Source organism: Canis lupus, chromosome 38 (genome assembly GCF_003254725.2).
Source record: "Canis lupus dingo isolate Sandy chromosome 38, ASM325472v2, whole genome shotgun sequence".
Lineage (NCBI taxonomy): Eukaryota > Metazoa > Chordata > Mammalia > Carnivora > Canidae > Canis > Canis lupus.
This window is the reverse complement of record NC_064280.1, coordinates 21,914,911-21,930,853: the sequence shown is the minus strand read 5'-3', so window position 1 is coordinate 21,930,853 and position 15,943 is coordinate 21,914,911. Positions and strand designations below refer to the sequence as shown.

The 15,943-nt window shown below is 54.0% G+C and overlaps 2 protein-coding genes and 1 long non-coding RNA gene across 3 annotated transcripts; 2 read left to right on the top strand and 1 right to left on the bottom strand.

Moving 5' to 3' along the window:
• Positions 1–1,565: 1,565 nt before the first annotated feature.
• On the bottom strand, positions 1,566–7,554 carry LOC118353587 (uncharacterized). Its single transcript, XR_004812831.2, has 2 exons — positions 7,423–7,554; positions 1,566–4,374 (listed from the first exon to the last, which is right to left on the bottom strand). It is a non-coding gene; the product is annotated as an uncharacterized LOC118353587 (long non-coding RNA).
• UFC1 (ubiquitin-fold modifier conjugating enzyme 1) lies at positions 4,080–7,967 on the top strand. The gene is made up of 6 exons (XM_025420819.3): positions 4,080–4,214; positions 6,239–6,306; positions 6,541–6,604; positions 6,900–6,976; positions 7,231–7,321; positions 7,526–7,967. Exons 1-6 carry the CDS (start codon positions 4,092–4,094, stop codon positions 7,604–7,606), a joined length of 504 nt encoding a protein of 167 aa, XP_025276604.1. The 5' UTR covers positions 4,080–4,091; the 3' UTR covers positions 7,607–7,967.
• A 599-nt stretch (positions 7,968–8,566) lies between these two features.
• Positions 8,567–15,414, top strand: USP21 (ubiquitin specific peptidase 21). The gene is made up of 13 exons (XM_025420821.3): positions 8,567–8,762; positions 9,523–10,143; positions 10,934–10,993; positions 11,176–11,296; positions 11,501–11,612; positions 11,809–11,964; positions 12,673–12,737; positions 12,992–13,095; positions 13,296–13,382; positions 13,665–13,743; positions 13,970–14,077; positions 14,163–14,277; positions 15,058–15,414. The coding sequence occupies exons 2-13, from the start codon at positions 9,544–9,546 to the stop codon at positions 15,146–15,148; spliced, it is 1,698 nt and encodes a 565-aa protein (XP_025276606.1). The 5' UTR covers positions 8,567–8,762; positions 9,523–9,543; the 3' UTR covers positions 15,149–15,414.
• The last annotated feature ends 529 nt before the right edge of the window (positions 15,415–15,943 follow it).

Below are 15,943 nucleotides of genomic sequence, written 5' to 3'. Positions count from 1 at the left end.
TCTCCATCTGCCCCTCCTCCTCCTCCTCCTCTCTCTCTCTCAATTTTATTTACTTGAGAGAGAGAGAGCAGGGGCAGCAGAGGGTGGGGGTGGGGGAGAAGCAGACTCTCCCCTGAGTAGGGAGCCTGATGCAGGGCTCCATATCGTGACCTGAGCTGAAGCCAGATGCTTAAGTGACTGAGCCACCCAGGCACTCCTAAATAAATACAATTTTAATTTTAAAAAAAGAAAAAAGTTCAGGCCTACATACTCTCCTGTCAGTTTTCTAGATCTTAGCTTCTCATGTCAGAATTACATAAAGCAAGAATGAGCTAAATCTATAATTTAAAAATAAATATTTCTCAAAAAGAAATATACAGAGATGCAACTATGGATACAATAGAGATCGCCCTTTATAGTATCACATATGTTATGAGCTCTGCTTTACTAAGTGGTCTAGTAAGGTAAAGTTCCAAATAATGAAACAAAAATAAGATGCAGAGCCTGGGTGGTTGAGTTGGCTCAGTGTCAGACTCTTGATTTTGGCTCAGGTCCTGATCTCAGGGTCCTGAGGTCAATCTCTGTGAGGAGTCCTGTGTGAGGCTACACTGGGCCTAGAGCCTGCTTGGGAATCTCTCTCTGTCCCCCTCCCCAATGCATGCACTCACTCATTCTCTTAAAAACACAAAAATCAGATTTAAAAAGACAGCTTTTTTGGTGCTTATCTTACCCACCAAGATTTTAATTTATTTCATTATTTTTAAAAGATTTATTTATTTAAGTAATCTCTGCACCCAACATGGGGCTCAAACTCATGACCCCAAGATCAAGAGTCACATACTATACTGACTGAGCCAGCCAGGTACCCCAGATTTTCATTTATTTTAAAAATATCGATTGAGGGACACTTGTGGCTCAGTGGTTAAGTGCCTGCTTTTGGCCCACGGTGTGATACTGGAGTCCCGGGATCGAGTCCCACATCAGGCTTCCTGCATGGAGCCTACCTCTCTCTGTGTCTTCCATGAATAAATAAATAAAATCTTTTAAAAAATAAAAATATCGATTGAGCAGTTACTTTGTATTACAGTATTATGTTTTAGTAATACTGCAATGAGCAAGGTAGACACACAGTCTCTACTTTGAGTTTCCCATCTTTCAAGACAATTCACAAAGTGTGATGAGTCCTTACCATAGAGGAAGTATGCTAAAGACTATAGGTCTTCTGCTTGCATTTGAGTGAGGGCAGCTCTACATTGATCACTTTTGTATTTTGAGATTCCAAGTTAAGATTTTCATTGTAAATTTGTCTCCACTACTACAAAAAGTTTGAAAATTATTCGTATATATTTAATCTGAACTTCATCTTGAAAGTCTATTACGTGAGTGAATGAATGGACATTGCAAATATAGTTACAACCCTATTAAGCATTACTATCCTCCTTTTATATGTGAGAAAATACAGTTCAGGTAGTTACTCTCCAAAATCTTTTCCCTCCAAGATATTGAGGAGTAATCCACAAATATAATTGTATGTATTTAAAGTGATGATTTGATATACATGTACATGTAAAGATCATAAATGTAGCATAAATGTTTATGCATGATTATTTTTTTTTTTTTTAATTTATTTATGATAGGCACACAGTGAGAGAGAGAGAGGCAGAGACACAGGCAGAGGGAGAAGCAGGCTCCATGCACCGGAAGCCCGACGTGGGATTCGATCCCGGATCTCCAGGATCGCGCCCTGGGCCAAAGGCAGGCGCTAAACCGCTGCGCCACCCAGGGATCCCAAGTTTATGCATGATTATAAACACATATACATTGTGGAATGATTACCAAGATCAAGATAACTAACACATGCTTCACATAGTTGACTCACATTGTTCATTCCTTTTGTGTGAGCAAGAATGCTTAAGATCTACTTTCAGAGACGCCTGGGTGGCTCAGTGGTTGAGCATCTGCCTTCAGCTCAGGCCATGATCCTGGGCTCCTGGGATCCGAGTCCCACATTGGAATCTCTGAAGGGAGCCTGCTTCTCCCTCTGCCTGTGTCTCTGCCTCTTCGTGTCTCTCATGAATAGATACATAAAATCTTAAAAAAAAAAATGAAAGGTTTACTTTCATCAACTTTCAAATATATAATCCATATTACTATCTATAATTACCATGCTATACATTAGGTCTTCAGGATTTATTATTTTTATTTAGAAACTTTGCACACTTGACCTACATTTCTCCATTGTCCCCTCACCCCATCTTGTGACAAATCAAAAAGTCTCATTCCAAATCTCTGTACCACCCTACAGTGCCTACACCCAAAAGGGAAGAAATATATATTTTTAAAGATTCTATTTATTTATTCATGAAAAACACAGAGAGAGAGGCAGAGACACAGGCAGAGGGAGAAGCAGGCTCCATGCAGGGAGCCCAACATGGGACTGGAACCTGAGTCTCCAGGATCAGGCCCTGGGCTGAAGGCGGCACTAAACCGCTGAGCCACCCGGGCTGCCCTTAAGTCTTTATTTCCCCTAAAAGAGAAGTCTCTAGTGAGATATTACAAAGGTTTGCTTTAGCTTTATCCAATATGTAATTTTTAAAAAGATTTTATTTATTTAGGGATGCCTGGGTGGCTCAGTGGTTGAGCATCTGCCTTCGGCTCAGGGTGTGATTCCAAAGTTCCTGGATCAAGTCCTGCATTGGGTTCCCTGTGAGGGGACCTGCCTCTGCCTCTTCCTGGGTCTCTGCCTCTATTTCTCCTGAATAAATACATAAAATCTTACAAAAAGAAAGAAAAAAAGATTGTATTATTTATTTATTTGAGAGGGAGAGTAGGAGGGGAGGGACAAGCAGACGAGCTAGATGGGGGAAGGGGGGCACCATGGCCTGAGCCAAAACCGAGTCAGCACTGAACCAACTGAGGCCTCCAGGCACCCCTCAATATATAATGTTTTATTTATTTTATTTATTTTTTATTTTATTTTATTTTTTATATAATGTTTTAAAGAAAGAAATCCATAGCATGCCAAAAGAAGACAAAAACTACATTATCATTCTAATGAACGCCGAAAAAGTATTTGGAAAAAAATCCTCAACAGCAGGATAGAAGGGAACTTTCTTAACCTGATGAGGAGCACCTATGAGGAGCTTACATCATACTTAATGAAAAAAGACGATGATGCTTTCCCCCCTAAAATCAGAACAAGACCGGGATTTGTGCTCTCAAAAGTCTTATGTAACATTGTACTGGAACTTACAAGCCATTGGAAACGAAGACAAAGCTTTGCCGTGGATGGGCTACAGAATTTGATGATTAATCTGGTTCGAAGTTACTGCCACAGGCTGGATGATCAACGGAGTAAACATGAGATATAAAAGCCAAAATCAAGGTGCTTAGGTTGAAACACCGACAGGAAGATAATGCAACATTCTGCAAAAGCATCAGCGGGTACCCGCTGCGGGCCATGCACTAGGACCCTTGCATGGCAAAACACGTCCAGGCTGGACTAAGGCAGATTTTCCTGCCATTTCTAACCTGCTTTGGCACCTATTAAGAATTCTCTAATTCGACGTGTTGATCCTCCAGGACCCAGGCTGTCCGCTGTACTTTGATTCTCAGCAGTTTCCAACAATCAGCACGAGTTTAATGCCGTGCAATCGGATGGCTGCTTTGCCTCTGCTACCTGGGAGCTAAGGAAGCTTGTGCAAACCTCTCAACAGGCTGTCAGGCCCACAGTGCCCCGCGCGCCGCCTGCAACAGCCTGAAAATCTGACAACTCTCCCAAGTTCGGGACGGCGGCCGCGTTTTCCGAGATTACTTTTCTGAGCATGAGCGGAAGTCTCCCTTTGAGCAGTCTGCGTGTTTTGTTTTTTTTTTTAAGATGTTAGGTACCATACTAAGAAGCAACCCGCTCCATTCTGTTTTTCCCCCCCGGCACCCACAAGCAAGTGACCAGGGGACAAATTTGCCTTCGTTACAAGAAAATTAAGGCTCTCGCTCAAAGAAGTCCGAAGGCAGCCCAGCCCCCTGTCTTCCCACAGTAAAGATGGCGGCCCCCTGCGTGTAGACTATACGGGCGATACCACTTCCGCGTTTCTCTTTCGCCCTCGTCCAAGATGGCGGACGAGGCCACCCGGCGTGTGGTGTCTGAGATCCCTGTGCTGAAGACTAACGCCGGACCTCGAGATCGTGAGTTGTGGGTGCAGCGACTCAAGGAGGAATACCAGTCCCTCATCCGGGTTAGTTGTGCCTCTGCGGCCGATCGCGTCGCGGAAGGGTTGCGGGGAGTCTGGTGTCCCTGAGAATAGGCTCCGTGCGGAAGCCGCTTCCGGTTATAAAATTTAACGCCCAGATTCTTTAGAAGCTGGACGATTGGGGGGCTGGGGGAGCTCAGCGAGCCTGGAAGGGGAGGAGGCAAAAGAAACTCGGTTTAGGGGCCCCGGTGGGGCCAAAGCAGCAGTTACTTTAGGGACACGCCTCCCCGGAAGGTGACGTGTCCCTCTGGCTGCAGGTGTTTGCTCTGCTGGATGTAGGGGGGTGGTCCGAGGAATTCCTGGGGCTCCAGGCCCCCGTGGCTTCTCTCTGCTCCCTCCTCCACCCTTCCCGAGGAAGGAACACACCCTGGGGCTGAAAACCCTAGTAAGTGTAGCAGAGAGTTGAGGGATTAGGCTCACAGCTGGGAATGAGCCATCCTCTCAGCAATTCTCCCCATTGTGCAAAGGGGAGAGTTTCTTTTCCTTGCAGTGGTCTCTGCCTGTTTCCAAGGCAGCAGCAACCCTGACACACGTATTTATTTTCATCAACACCCCACACCCACACCCACATACATTTGTTGTGCACGTAGCACCTAGGATCGAGATCCAGAGCCAGATAAGCTGGAGCCTACCTATCTCTGAACAAAGTCATTATAATAGATCAAGGGAGGGAGACGAAGAGATTGCTAAGATGTTTTGAGAGCAGAGGTGAGACACCTAATCCAGTGTGGGTCCGGTCCAGGAAGGCTTCATAGAAGAAGGGTGCTGGAGCTGAGCCCTAAAGGGTAATAAACCTAAGTGAGCCTGATAAACATGAGGATGCTCCGGAGGGATATTCACAAGAACGGCAGGAGCAAGAGCATGGAAGCTACAAATGGCAGGAGGGGTAAGAAGAAACAGAAGTAGTTCAGAGTTGCTGAAGTCATCCAGTGTATGGGAGGGGGTGCTAGGCAAGGCTTGAGAGAGAAGCTTGAGTACTTGGATGTTGTCTTGGAGGCACTGGGATACCTTTGAAGTATTTTAAGCTGGGGAATAATATGCTCAGATTGGTTTTAAACCAATCACAGTGACTAGAGAGAAAAGTAGAACTAAAAGAGATACGATTGAAGGCGGGAAACAAATTAGGAGGCTGGCATTAATCCAGGCAAAAGAAAAGTGATGATCTAAACTGGATGGTTCTAGTGAGGATAGAGAGAAGAGAGAGATCTGAAGACCATTCAGAAGGTAAAAATCAGTAGTATGTCGTCGGGAAGGATTGGTGTAGAGTAGGAGAGAAGGAGGGTCTGGGACGCCCGGGTGGCTCAGGGGTTGAGCACCTGTCTTCGGCCCGAGGCATGACCCCGGGGTCCCCGGATCGAGTCTTGCATTGGGCTCCCTGCATGGAGCCTGCTTCTCCCTCTGCCTATGTCTCTGTGTGTCTCATGAATACAATAAAATCTTTTAAAACAAAGGAGAGGGAGAGTCCATGATGATTCCCACAGTCTGGCTTGCAGGACTGAGTGAAGGCTAATACTGTCCTCTGAAATGAATGCAGTGGAGAAATGGTCTGAACGACTGGGCGGGGGGATGGTAGGTTTGAGGTACCTGTGCAATGAAGTTAGAAATTTCAGTATACAATTGGATAGTAGGCTCCGAAGCTCTGAGAAAGGGTCTGGATTAAAATAATGATTTGGAAATGATCAGCGTGTGGGTACTCATCAAAACCAGGACCACATGAGGTCCTCCAGGGAGGGCGTATACCATAAAATGGCTTGTGGGTTGAGGGCAGACCTATCAGAAGTGGGAAGAAAACTCAGGCAATATTGAGTGTTTTGTGCTTGCTGAACTAAGTGGGACCCGACCGTTCTATTCTCTGCTCTGAACAAGTCTCCTGCTTCCCAGTGTAACTTTGTCTTCAGCTTTGCTCATGTCAGAAAAGCTGGGTACATACTAAGAAAGAAAGTGATCACATACTTTGCTTTTGAGGGAAGAGGGACTGCCCCCTCAAAGACCTCATTCTCTGCTTTTAGTATGTGGAGAACAACAAGAATGCGGACAATGATTGGTTCCGACTGGAGTCCAACAAGGAAGGGACTCGGTAGGCAGACCCTCTTGGGAGTCTTGGGGGGTGGGAATCTTACATGGCTTGAACATTTTAATGTCCCAAAGCCCGCTGCCAGATGCGTTCCGTGCTTCCTGTTAGCTGTCCCCACTCCCACAGCTCCAGATTTCCCCAATTCCCATCCCATGAGTCTCCCAAGCTGACCACCTAAGCCAAAAACATCGTATGAGAAGGATGGCAGATTGGACTAAGGTTTGGTTTTTCTTACAGGTGGTTTGGAAAATGCTGGTACATCCATGACTTGCTCAAATACGAGTTTGACATTGAGTTTGACGTGAGTATGATGGAATGGGAAACACAGAGGTTAGTCCAAGAGGAGGGTTTAGGTGATTGTTACAAGCTAACCTTTCTTGGACGGGCCAAAAAAAACCTTTAAAGTGGGAGGGAACCGCTAAGGCTTGAAGCAAGCATAGATGACAGCTACTGATCTTCATATCCAGGACCCTGGTGTGTACATGCTGCTTGGGGGTGTTTGTCAAACATTTCAGTTCATCCAAGAAATGGGTATTGATTAGATTGGTTCCTTTCTATCCTGATTCTGTTTCGTTAAGGCCTTATAATTTCTCCAGATTCCTGTCACATATCCTGCTACTGCTCCAGAAATTGCGGTTCCTGAACTGGATGGAAAAACAGCAAAGATGTACAGGTAGGACTCAATAGGAAATGGGAAAAGGGCAAAGAGGAGTTAGGAAAGAACTCTGGGCCTGGATTTTTCCCAGAGTTGGCTTGCCTAGAGGGTCTCTAGCCCTCCGTCTGCCAAGTCTGAGCAAGGTACTTCGCTAACCTTGTGCTCAATTCTGATCACTAGTGGTTGGTTATCTTTTGCTTCCAAGAGGCTACTATGCTTCATGGTAAACTTTGCATGTCAACACCTTCTTCTTCTCCTCGTCCTTCTCATAGGGGTGGCAAAATATGCCTGACTGACCACTTTAAGCCTTTGTGGGCCAGGAACGTGCCCAAGTTTGGGCTAGCTCATCTTATGGCTCTGGGGGTAAGTTTGGGGTGTTTGGCATGTAAGGAGGGTGGAGAGAATTAGGCACTGAGCAATATAAGAAAAGTAATTGAGAATAAACAAGGTATGACAGTATTTACCTTGAGCATGTTCCTATAGAATCTGTATGGGAAGGAGCTTCTAATGGAACAAGAGGCATTGAGAGGGTGGTAGTCATCTCACAGGGTCTCCCTTGTATTGCAGCTGGGTCCATGGCTGGCAGTGGAAATCCCCGATCTGATTCAGAAGGGCGTGATTCAGCATAAAGAGAAATGCAACCAATGAAGGATCAAGCCACTGAGGCAGGACAGAGGGACCTTTGATAGGCTACGTTCCTGCTTTCTTTGCATCACTCTTACTCATCCGGTTGCTTCCCCCAAACCCCTTCACCCATAATTGTTACTAAGTAGCTGCATCAGGCATTGCTGGGGGGAAAATAACAGCATTGCTACTGAATTTCCAAGGCTACACAGGGAGGGGAAAAGACTGGGGCTTTGGGAAACCAAAAGACAATCTGTATCCCTTCTCCAGGTGGGGCGATGTGAGATTCCGGAAGGATGGGGGAGGGGGTGCCTGCCGAAAGTGGGTGCATAGCTTTTTTGGTTTTTGGAGATAACTCATCAATAAAAGCTGCTTTCCTCTGGTGGCCCGTGGCTCTCATTGGTGGCTGTGAAGAGAGGGTGAGCTGGCTAAGCCCCAAGGCACAAGTACAACTACGTTAGTTTGGGAGGGAGGGGAAATGAGGATGATGCTGTGGTCAGGAGCTGGGAACTAAAAGGAAATCTTGGACCGCTCTCGCTCCTGCAGAGGTCTGCTTGTGTCCTTTAGCGGGTGGGTGCCTACTGCTTTGGTCTGCAAGATGCTTGAGGAATGGCTTTGCAGGACCAGCATTCCCCGCCCTCCAGGGATCTTCTCATCCCTCTGTGCAGCGCGGGCTGCTGCTCCACCGGTCTGCGGGCTGGACGGACATTGCAGCTGCTCCCAGGGAAGGCTCTGTGCTGCAAGCCTGGGGGCCAGGCTACGGGTATCACGTCCACATCTCTACGGTCCCAGGACCCTGCACTTCAGGGACTCGCTTAGGAGCGATGGTTTAAAAACAATTCAGGGCAGGTCTGGGAACCGGCGCTCCCCGAGTTGGCTGCGTTTCCATGGCGGCGGCGGCGGAGCCAAGGGGGCAGGTTCACGCAAGCGCAGAGGAGGCAGGTGGGCGGCCGCCGAGTGTGGGCGCGCAGGCGCCGTGAGAGGCGGTGAAGCCGGCTGCCGGTGGCCGGGCGGGACCAACAAAGATGGCGGCGGCCCCTGCGGCGGGACGGACCTGGGCATCGGCTGCGGCCACGGCTGCAGCCCGGCCCTCGGGGGGGCTGCACGGGGGGAGCAGGGGGTGGCCCTGAGCTGGGGCTCGGCCCCAGCTGGGCTCCCCCGCCGCCTCACCGGGGGACAGGTACGGGCCGGGGCGCTGGGGCTGGGGCGGGGGGGGCGCGGGGAGACGGCCCGGGACCCCAGAGGACGCCGTCCGCACCGGCGGGGCGCGGGGGGCCGCGCAGGCCCGGGGGAGCCGGCCTGGAGGGACAGCATCCTCGGGCCGCAGGGGATACGCCGCCGACCCCGCAGCCAATCAGCGGCCTCGGCCTTCTGCCCTCGAGGGGGGCGGACCCGGCTGAAGCCTGCGGCGGTGGGAGAGGTGCGGAGATCCGGGTCGGGGAGTAGTTTGTGCCCCCCCCGTCCCCCCGACACCTCGTGGGCGCCCAGGGCTGGGGGGGAGGGCCCGGCAAGCCGCTGGGTCGGGCGGCTTCGTTTGCAGCCCGGAGGGGCGGGGGGTGGGGGGCGGGGTGCCCCTTCCCGGCACCTCCCCACGTCCACGCCGTGTTTGCCCCGAGGTTCTGAGTGACCCGGGGCACCCCCCGCTTGAGCAGCCGGGTGCGGGGCCCTTGGGAGCCTTGGATGGTGAAGAGGCCGAGATGGAGACTCTCCTCGGCTTTCCAGCCCAGCTGCTCCTGCAGGAGGGGCGTTCCGGATGCCTCGGAGCCGCGGGCTGCTGTCACCGCGTCCTTTCCTCGGTGGATACTAAGTATCTGCTGTGCGGAAACACCACGCCCGGCACCGGGACGCTAACTGAGAGAGATGTGCTTCCTCCCCCCAGTGCGGGTGCAAGCTAGTTGGTGCCTCCACGTTCACACGCTGACCCTCTCTTCTCCTCCCAGGTCCAGCCTGTGGTGTCCACGATGCCCCAGGCCTCTGAGCACCGCCTGGGCCGGACCCGAGAGCCACCCGTTAATGTCCAGCCACGAGTGGGATCCAAGCTACCATTTGCCCCGAGGGCCCGAAGCAAGGAGCGCCGAAACCCAGCCCCTGGGCCGAACCCCATGTTAAGACCTCTGCCTCCCCGGCCAGGTCCCCCCGAGGAACGGCTCAAGAAACTGGAGCTGGGACGGGGCCGGACCTCAGGTCCTCGTCCCCGAGGACCCCTCCGGGCAGATCATGGAGTTCCCCTGCCTGGCTCACCACCCCCAACTGTGGCTCTGCCTCTCCCTTCCAGGACCAACCTAGCTCGTTCCAAGTCTGTGAGCAGTGGGGACTTGCGTCCTATGGGGATTGCCTTGGGAGGGCATCGTGGTGCTGGAGAGCTAGGGGCCGCGCTGAGCCGCCTGGCGCTCCGGCCTGAGCCTCCCACCCTGAGACGGAGCGCCTCTCTCCGCCGCCTCGGGGGCTTTCCTGGTCCTCCCACCTTGCTCAGTATACGGACGGAGCCCCCTACTTCCCATGGCTCCTTCCACGTCATATCTGCCCGGCCCTCTGAGTCTTTCTACTCCGATGACAAAATGGTGAGGACTCGCCAGCACACGTGGCCTTCCAAGCCCGTGTTCCTCTCTGCCTCCAGCTTTCTTGCCATCACGTGGCTTTCTTTTCCCTCTTTTCCCCAATCCCTCATTACAGCAGCTGGGACTCTCCTCTCCCTCACTTAAGTACCACTGCTCCTCATAGACCTTTTTCGGGTTTTCTGTGACTCCCTAGCATGGTGTGCCATTTCGGTCCCCAGGGATTTAATCCAGCCATTGCAGATTCTTCTCTGGGTCCCCAGGGCCCTTACTCTCCCTTGCTTCACCTTCTCTCCTAGGACGCTCCCTAGGCCTAATTAATCTCTGGAGCTGATGAGGGGCGGGGCTCAGAATATCTGAGTTAGTGTGGTTGCCCATTTCCCGAGCCAAGTGAGCTTAGGTTGATTGCAGTTGGAGCCATCAGGAGAGGGTTCAGGAAGGGGCCACGGGGGCAGGACGGGGCTTTGGGGGAAGCAAGGTGGGTGTGGGGAGCAGCTGGGCAGCCATGCCAGTGCTTGGGGAGCTGCCCCAGGAGCTGCAGCGCCGGCTAGCTGGGCAGAGGAGTAAGTGGGGAACAGGCGGGACAGCCATGGCCGAGTCTGTGGTACACTCAGCTGTGATGGGCTTACTGCTCATGGCCAGTGAGGTAGGGAGCCCCCAGTACCCTGTGAGGGAAGGAGGGTGGAGTTTGAGGGTGAAGGACGGGGATGGGGAAGCAGTGGGCAGCATGCTGTAGAAAGGTTAAAATGCCAGGTGGGATACATGGGAACCTGCTGACTCTACTCTGACCTTCCAGGCTCATCACACACTGCTTCTGGGCTCTGGTCACGTTGGCCTCCGAAATCTGGGGAACACGGTGAGAGCCTTTCTCCTGTCCGGCATTTCTAAAAGGAATGTGAAATGGTGCTGGGGGCAGGGCGCTGACTTTCAGAAGGTGGGGAAGGTGGGGAAGATGGGAAAGGAGAGCACTGAAGCTCTTCTAGGCTTCCGGTCGGTCCCTGGTCTACAGAAATAACGGCGGTGTCTCCTGCTCCCCAGTGCTTCCTGAATGCAGTGCTACAGTGTTTGAGCAGCACTCGGCCTCTTCGGGACTTCTGTCTGCGAAGGGACTTCCGGCAAGAGGTGCCTGGAGGGGGTCGAGCCCAAGAGCTCACTGAAGGTGCAGCAGCCACTCCTGCTCCCACCTTTCCAGTTCTCTCCCCAACCTCTGGGTCCATCTGCCAGCCCCGACCCTTGAGTCTGGGAGTTGTATCTTTTTGCTGGTGCCTGCTTCCCTAGAGGTTGTCTTCTTCTGCCCTCTGAGCCTCCTGTGGCTTGCCTCTTCCAGTCATTAACCCCTCTTTCCCCACACCCACCCCAACAGCCTTTGCCGATGTGATTGGTGCCCTGTGGCACCCTGACTCCTGTGAAGCTGTGAATCCTACTCGATTCCGAGCTGTCTTCCAGAAATACGTTCCCTCCTTCTCTGGATACAGGTGGGAGAGCTAGAGGGTATGACATTTCTCTGTGGCCACGTCTGGGGGTTGGACCAAGCAGAGGCCCTGGCACCATTGTTCTGAGCCTTCAGACGTGCTTGATCCAGGAAGTAGGGACCGATGTCTGGGCAGGAGATACTGTCTGTGGACCAGGGGCGGGGGCTGTCAGTTGCCCACACTCTGTTTCTGGCTGTAGCCAGCAGGATGCCCAAGAGTTCCTGAAGCTCCTCATGGAGCGGCTGCACCTTGAAATCAACCGGCGGGGCCGCCGGGCTCCACCCATCCTGGCCAGCAGTCCAGCTCCCGCCCAGCCCCGTCGCGGAGGAGCTCTGCTAGAAGAACCTGAGTTGAGGTAAAGTCACTTTCTCTCCCTTGTGTTCCCGGTAGTTTCTCAGCAGCCACTGTCCTTCATAGAACTGAGCTCATCAAGACAGGCTGTAGGGTCCAGGGAAACACCCAGTCTAGAAAATGGTTTGAGAAGCCGTGCAGAAGTCCGAGGAAGGAGGCCAAGGGGTGCAGATGGCGGCAGAGGCTAGTGCTAGGGGTGTCCCCGGGCTGAGGGGAGGAGAGCTCATTTTCAGCCCGGTACATACAGCGTTTAAAGCCAGGTCAAGTCAGCTGTTCCCTGCCTGTGTTCCTTCCTTTCCCTCTCGCCTTGGGTTTCCCCAGAAAGTCTTCTAAAGCAGTACTCCTTTTTTTGTTGTTAAGATTTTATTCACTTATTTTAGAGACAGTGATGAGAGAGAGAGAGAGAGACCATGGACAAGCAGAGGGGAAGGGCAGATGGAGAGGGAGAAGCAGGCTCTCCACCAAGTAGGGAGCCTGATGTGGGGTTCAATCCCAGGACCCTGTGATCATGACCCGAGCGGAAGGCGGACACTTAACCAACTGAGCCCCCAGGTGCCCCTAAAGCGTTACTCCTAGGACACTTCTTTGAAATGTAGAGAAGGAGCTGGGGTATGGGTGGAATGCAGGGCTGTGTGGGTCATTGCTGTGGTGTTGGGGATGCCCAGTGTTCCCCTGTCTCATGGGTGCTCCCCACTTCCTTGATCTGAGGTAGTGATGATGACAGAGCCAACCTAATGTGGAAGCGTTACCTGGAGCGAGAAGACAGCAAGATTGTGGGTACGGAGCGGACAAAGCCATGCGGGATGATTAGTGAGGGGGGGCATTGCAGGCTTGGGAGAATTGACACTGTGAGGGGTGTGGGGGCAAGGCCAGACGATGGAAGTGTGGACAGGCTTTGTTAGGGGTTTGTTAGGAGCGCGGGCGTTAGGAAGGGAAGTGTCGGGCAGAGCCGTGGGAAGAGAGGGGAACCCAAGGAAGCATCTCGGGCTCCCCACAGTGACTGTTTCTCCCGCCTCTTCGCTTCTGTCTAGACCTGTTTGTGGGCCAGTTGAAAAGTTGTCTCAAGTGCCAGGCCTGTGGGTATCGCTCCACGACCTTCGAGGTTTTTTGTGACCTGTCCCTGCCCATCCCCAAGGTGGGATTCCAGAGGATTCCTGGGGTGGATGGGACATGGGTTCTGCAACCCATCCCTACCCACCCCCCCACCCCCCCCCAGCGTGGGAGGGAACCCTGCGGGTCTCTGGAATACAACTGAAGCCTGGACTGATTAAGAAGAGTTGCAGAAGGAAATTCAGAACATGCTGACCTTTCATTCCCGTCCCCCCCGCCCCCCAGAAAGGATTTGCCGGGGGCAAGGTGTCTCTGCGGGATTGTTTCAGCCTGTTCACCAAGGAAGAAGAGCTAGAGTCCGAGAATGCTCCAGTATGTGCTGTTTCACAGGGATGCAGTAAGGGTGGGAGGCCTGCCGGGGGAGGGGGTGCCATATGGGTAAAAGGGGGTGCATGGTGCTTGGTATGGGGCACGGTATCCGTACTTCTTGGTGTGTGTTGGAGTCTCAGATACGTCCTAGTAATCCTCGGGCGAAGGGCAGTGGCCCAGGGGATGCAGAAGTGATGGGGAGCATAGTGACTGTGAGTCGGGGTGTCAGAAAAGCTGATTGACGTGAGGGGCACATTCACACGGTGTTATCTGCCGTTTACTCAGGTGTGTGACCGGTGTCGGCAGAAAACGCGAAGTACCAAAAAGTTGACCGTACAAAGATTCCCCCGAATCCTCGTGCTTCGTATCCTAACCTTCAAATTCTTATTTCTCCCATCCGTTCCCCCTGCATGTGCCCGGTCTGCAGAGGCTGGACATTTGGGAATTGAATTTCCCTTAGGAAAAGTCTGCCGCTCCACCTCACCCCACTGTGCCCCCGGGTGCCTTCCGAGAGGTGAGGGGACGGCATCCAAGACCTCAGCCCCTTCAGAGGCCCTCTGCCCCCCGGATGCTCCTTAACTAGGGCTTAGATCTTAATCGCTTTTCCGCCTCCCGAGGCTCCATCAAGAAAAGTTCGGTAGGTGTAGACTTCCCGCTGCAGCGACTGAGCCTGGGGGATTTTGCCAGCGACAAAGCCGGTGAGTGTGGAAGGGGAGGTCTGGCGAGCTGGGGAGTGGGGGGCACGGCCGTGATGGTGGGGTTCCATCCACTCCAACGCCGCAGGAAGCCCCGTGTACCAGCTGTACGCCCTCTGCAACCACTCGGGCAGCGTCCACTACGGCCACTATACAGCCCTGTGCAGATGCCAGACTGGTTGGCATGTCTACAACGACTCTCGGTGAGCACAGCCTCCTCGGGTTCCTGCCCGATCTGCTCCCGCAGCTCCCGCAGCCCCTGCAGCCCCAGGGAGAGCAGTGCTCTTCCTAAGACGGGAGCTTGGGTTTGTGGGAGAAGGGAGTAGCCTTGGGGAGGAGGGAGTAGTGGTGGACAGGAGGGAGTAGCCGTGGGCAGGAGGGAGTAGCCGTGGGGAGGAGGGAGTAGTGGTGGACAGGAGGGAGTAGCCGTGGGCAGGAGGGAGTAGCCGTGGGGAGGAGGGAGTAGCCGTGGGGAGGAGGGAGTAGTGGTGGACAGGAGGGAGTAGCTGTGGGCAGGAGGGAGTAGCCGTGGGGAGGAGGGAGTAGTGGTGGACAGGAGGGAGTAGCCATGGGCAGGAGGGAGTAGCCGTGGGGAGGAGGGAGTAGTGGTGGACAGGAGGGAGTAGCCGTGGGCAGGAGGGAGTAGCCGTGGGGAGGAGGGAGTAGTGGTGGACAGGAGGGAGTAGTGGTGGACAGGAGGGAGTAGCCGTGGGGAGGAGGGAGTAGTGGTGGACAGGAGGGAGTAGCCGTGGGGAGGAGGGAGTAGCCGTGGGGAGGAGGGAGTAGTGGTGGACAGGAGGGAGTAGCCGTGGGGAGGAGGGAGTAGTGGTGGACAGGAGGGAGTAGCCGTGGGGAGGAGGGAGTAGCCGTGGGGAGGAGGGAGTAGTGGTGGACAGGAGGGAGTAGCCGTGGGCAGGAGGGAGTAGCCGTGGGCAGGAGGGAGTAGCCAGGGTGATCAGAGCCCGCCGCTCCCTTCTTCCCAGCGTGTCCCCCGTCAGTGAAAACCAGGTGGCGTCCAGCGAGGGCTACGTGCTGTTCTACCAACTGATGCAGGAGCCGCCCCGGTGCCTGTGACCAGCCCTCTCAGCCCCGGCACCTGTGAAGCCCTTTCGAGACCCCGAAGCCCCATTTACCTCAGAGACGTCTATTTTTGTGTCTTTTTAATCGGGGAGGGGGGAGGCGGTGGTTGTAGCTCCCATTATTTTTTTTATTAAGAAGCACCCCTCCACCCGGAGGCTCCCCGGTCTCCCAGCCCCATGTACAGAGCCCCCCGGGCCCCGCCCGTGTACAGCCCCCAGGCCCTCCGCAATCTCACTTTTTGTGAATAAATTTATTAAGAAAAAAGTGATGCTCTTATTTGTATTTGTGCCGGGCGGCTGCACAGGTCCCCCCGGGGCCCAGTCCCTCTCTGGCCGGATGGGGGCGCTCCCGGGCCGGGCGGACGCTCGCGGGCAGCGGAGGGCGGGGCGGGGCGGGGGGTGCGGGGGGCGGCCCGGAGGCCGGAGGCGGCCCGGCGCGCCACTGCTGCCCGGAGGGGTGGCCCCGGGGGGGAGGCACCGCGGACCCCTGTTGACAAGCACGGGGCGCGTTGCCGGGCGGCCCCGGCTCCCGCAGGCCCGGGCCGTTGCTAACATCAAGGCGCTGTTTACGGCGCCGCCTCCCCACGGAGCGGCCCCAGGGTCCCCACCTGCTCTCCCTGCCCCAGCGCTCGCGGGGCCTCCCCCAGGGCCGCCCACGCGCTCCCGCTCCCGCTCCCGCCCTCGCCCCGCCCGACGCGCCCGCCCGACGCGCCCGCCGGCGCCCCAGCGGTTAAGCGCCGCTCCCCCCGCGGGGGCGGGGCCGGGGGAGGAGCCTCCGCCAGCTCCGCGC